Source organism: Tursiops truncatus, chromosome 16 (genome assembly GCF_011762595.2).
Source record: "Tursiops truncatus isolate mTurTru1 chromosome 16, mTurTru1.mat.Y, whole genome shotgun sequence".
In the NCBI taxonomy this organism is placed as follows: Eukaryota; Metazoa; Chordata; class Mammalia; order Artiodactyla; family Delphinidae; genus Tursiops; species Tursiops truncatus.
In genome coordinates this window covers 81,037,375-81,040,693 of record NC_047049.1, presented here as the reverse complement: position 1 = coordinate 81,040,693, position 3,319 = coordinate 81,037,375, and the positions used below count along the sequence as shown (strand labels likewise).

Here is a 3,319-nt window from a genome sequence, read left to right as displayed (position 1 = left end):
CATATAATACCAATTATATAATGATAGAATTTTTTTTAAAAAAATTGGAGGCATAAAGTCTGGAATAAGCTTGAGATATTATACAGTTTTTCTCATTGGATTAATCCTAATAAGAAATTGCTTATTGAGAGGACCTGAAATGAAAGAATTCACAAATTAAGTATAGCCACTAGGAGATCAGAGTGGGATCAAGAGGAATTCAGGGATCACTGACACTGGAGGATGTGGCTGTTGACTTCACCTGGGAAGAGTGGGAGCTCCTGACCCCTGCTCAGAAGGACCTGTACCGAGACATGATGCTGGAGAACCACCTGTGTCAGTGGGGTATCAAGTTAGCAAACCTGGAACAAAGAGAACCTCCGCAGACCTTAGAAGATTAAGTTCATAGTCACCCCCTTCCAGAAATTGAGAAAGTGGATGATCATGTGCAGCCACGCTGGCAAAACCAAAATATGCTGAAGAGGATGGAACAGTGTTATGAACAGAATGCATTTGCAAATATTATTTGTCAGAGCAAAAATTGTTTTCCTTTAAGGCCAAATCATGATGTATTTGATTTACAGAGGAAAACTTTGAAATCATTTTCAGATGTAATCAACCAGAGTAGAAGCTGTGATTTAAAAGGAGCCTGCTGAGTTTAAAGGAGATGGGATATCTTTTCTCCATGCTAATCATGAGCAAACTTATACTGAAATTAAACATCAGCAAATACACAAAATAGAGAATGCCCACGAATGTACTGAATGTGGGAAAGCCTTCCTCAAGAAGTCTTGGCTCAACGAACATAAGAGAATTCATACAGGAAAGAAACCCCATGGATGCAGTGTGTGTGGGAAAACTTTCTCCAAGAAGTTCAAGCTCATTGAACATCAGCGAACTCACAAAGGAGAGAAACCCTATGTGTGCAGTGAGTGTGGAAAAGCCTTCCTCAGGAAATTTTAGCTTACTGAACATCAGAAGACTCATATGGGAAATAAACCCCATGCATGCAGTATATGTGGGAAAGCATTCTACAGAAAGTTCAAGCTAACTGAACACTTGAGAACTCGTACAGAAGTGAACCCCTATGAATGTACTGAATGTGGCAAAGCCTTCTGCAAGAAGGCAGAGCTCATTATACATCAGAGAAATGAAAGAGGAGAAAAACCCCATGTATGCAATGAGTGTGGGAAAGGTTTCTCCAGAAAATCACAGTTCATTTTGCATCAGAAAGTTCATACAGGAGAGAAATCTCATATATGTAGTGAATGTGGAAAAAGTTTCATACAGAAGGGCAGTCTTATTATACACTAACAAACTCACACTGGATAGAAACACTGTGGATGTACTGAATGTGATAAAGCCTTCAGCCAGAAGGCATGCCTCATAGCACATCAGTGATTTCATACAGGAAAGACTCCCTGTGTATATGTACTGACTGTGGAAAATCTTGTTCACAGAAATCAGGACTCATTAAACATCAGAGAGTTCACACAGGAGAGAAACCCTATGGATACAGTGACTGTGGAAAAGCCTTCACTACAAATACAATGCTCGTTGTCCATCAAAGAACTCACAGGGGAGAGAGGCCCTATGGATGCAACGAGTGTGGGAGAACCTTCACTACAAAGACAATGCTCGTTGTCCATCAAAGAACTCACAGGGGAGAGAGGCCCTATGGATGCAACGAGTGTGGGAGAGCCTTCACTACAAAGACAATGCTCATCCAAAGAACTCACACGGGAGAGAGGCTCTATGGATGCAACGAGTGTGGGAAAGCTTTCTCCCACATGCCATGCCTGGTTAAACACAAGAGGACACACACAAGAGAGAAAGAAGTAGATTCAGTGAAGGTGGAATATCCTTCCATAAAGGGTCACAGCTTATTAGATACTAGTGAACTCCTGCAAGGGAAAAGCCCTGTTAATATGGTAACTGTGCAGATGCCTTCTGCGAACCCTCACTCATCATTACACATCAGTGGGCTCCTCACAGATAGGAATGTAGTCCTTATGGAACAGTCAGATGCCAGAGCTGCACCCTCAGGACATAACAGAAAGTTTGTGCAGGAGAGGAAGCGCATGAATGCGCTGAATGTGGTTATGCCTGCAGTGGCCAATTACATCTTATTTTATGGCACAAAAAACACATAGGGAAAACCTGGTACATTCTATGTGGAAAAGCCTTGAGCAGTAATGTATAGCTGATTCTATGGTTATGTATAATCAGAAAGCCTATGAATGCAGAGGTTAGGAAAGCTGTGTTTTGGAAGATAGACCCTATCATCAGTGATCACCATAGGTCATCAGTGAGCTTATACTGGGTAAAAATATAAGAGTGGGAATTCCCTTCCCTCAATACGTGTCATTACATACTGGAGAGAAACTGCTGGAAAGCAGTGAATGGGGCAGGGTTTGCAGTGGTACATTCTGCCTCATCCATTAGCTGATGAAATCATATACAGATAAAACATTGTGAGCACACTAAAAAAAAAAGAAAGGAAGGAAGTCAATTATTGCTGACACAAAACTAAAAGGGCAGGTAGTGTATTGAATGACAACTAGATTTTGTAATGAAGTGAAAAAAAGAAAACAGGTATAAGAAAGCATGGACCCATACCGATAGGATTGTCCTTGATGGAGATTAAAAGATCAAATGGTAAAGCTTTATTAAACAAACATAGTCACAGTTAGGGAAGAGTTAGGTTAGGGGTTTTTGGTTGACTTAGGTCAGTAGTGTGATTAACTGTCTCACAGAATTACTGCAGTCTTTGTTATATTTATATAAAATTTATGACATATATTTACCATGCATATATACATATATAAATTCCTGGGCTTCAGGTAATGTTCTGTTTCGTCATGTAGATGCTGTTTATAAAGGTGTGTTGGGTTTGTGACAATTCATCGATGTGAACACATATGTGCATTTTTCGTATTATGTTGTACTTCAACAAAAAGATTTTTCAAAAGAAAAAGATAGCTCCTTTACACACTGCGCTGGCCAGACCATAGCTGGACTGTTATTTTTATAAATGTTTCATTTTAAGAAGTAAGAAGAGGAGGTATAAGTTTAAAGAGGAAGGGAGAAGAGTAATATAAGGGACGATTTAGCCTGAAGAGGAGAAGGCCCATGGGGTGGAGCGGTCAGAGGCATTGTGCAGTAGAATCAGCGATGGTGCCCTTTATAGCCCTGTCAGCCCTCACTGTGTAACTTGGGAAACTCACCTCTTCATGTCCCAGTTTGTTCCGTTACAAATTGCAAGAGCTCAACCAGATAATTTGGGAACCCTTTACATTCTAAACTGCTGGACGCATTGAAAGGCATGTCCCTTAAAACG

General features: G+C 40.5%; 1 protein-coding gene across 1 annotated transcript; it reads left to right on the top strand.

Moving 5' to 3' along the window:
- Positions 1 to 293: 293 nt before the first annotated feature.
- LOC141276717 (uncharacterized) lies at positions 294 to 2,132 on the top strand. The gene is given in 4 exon segments (XM_073793698.1): positions 294 to 324; positions 755 to 991; positions 1,139 to 1,276; positions 1,447 to 2,132. Coding segments are annotated over 4 exon segments (1,092 nt in total).
- Positions 2,133 to 3,319: the final 1,187 nt, after the last annotated feature.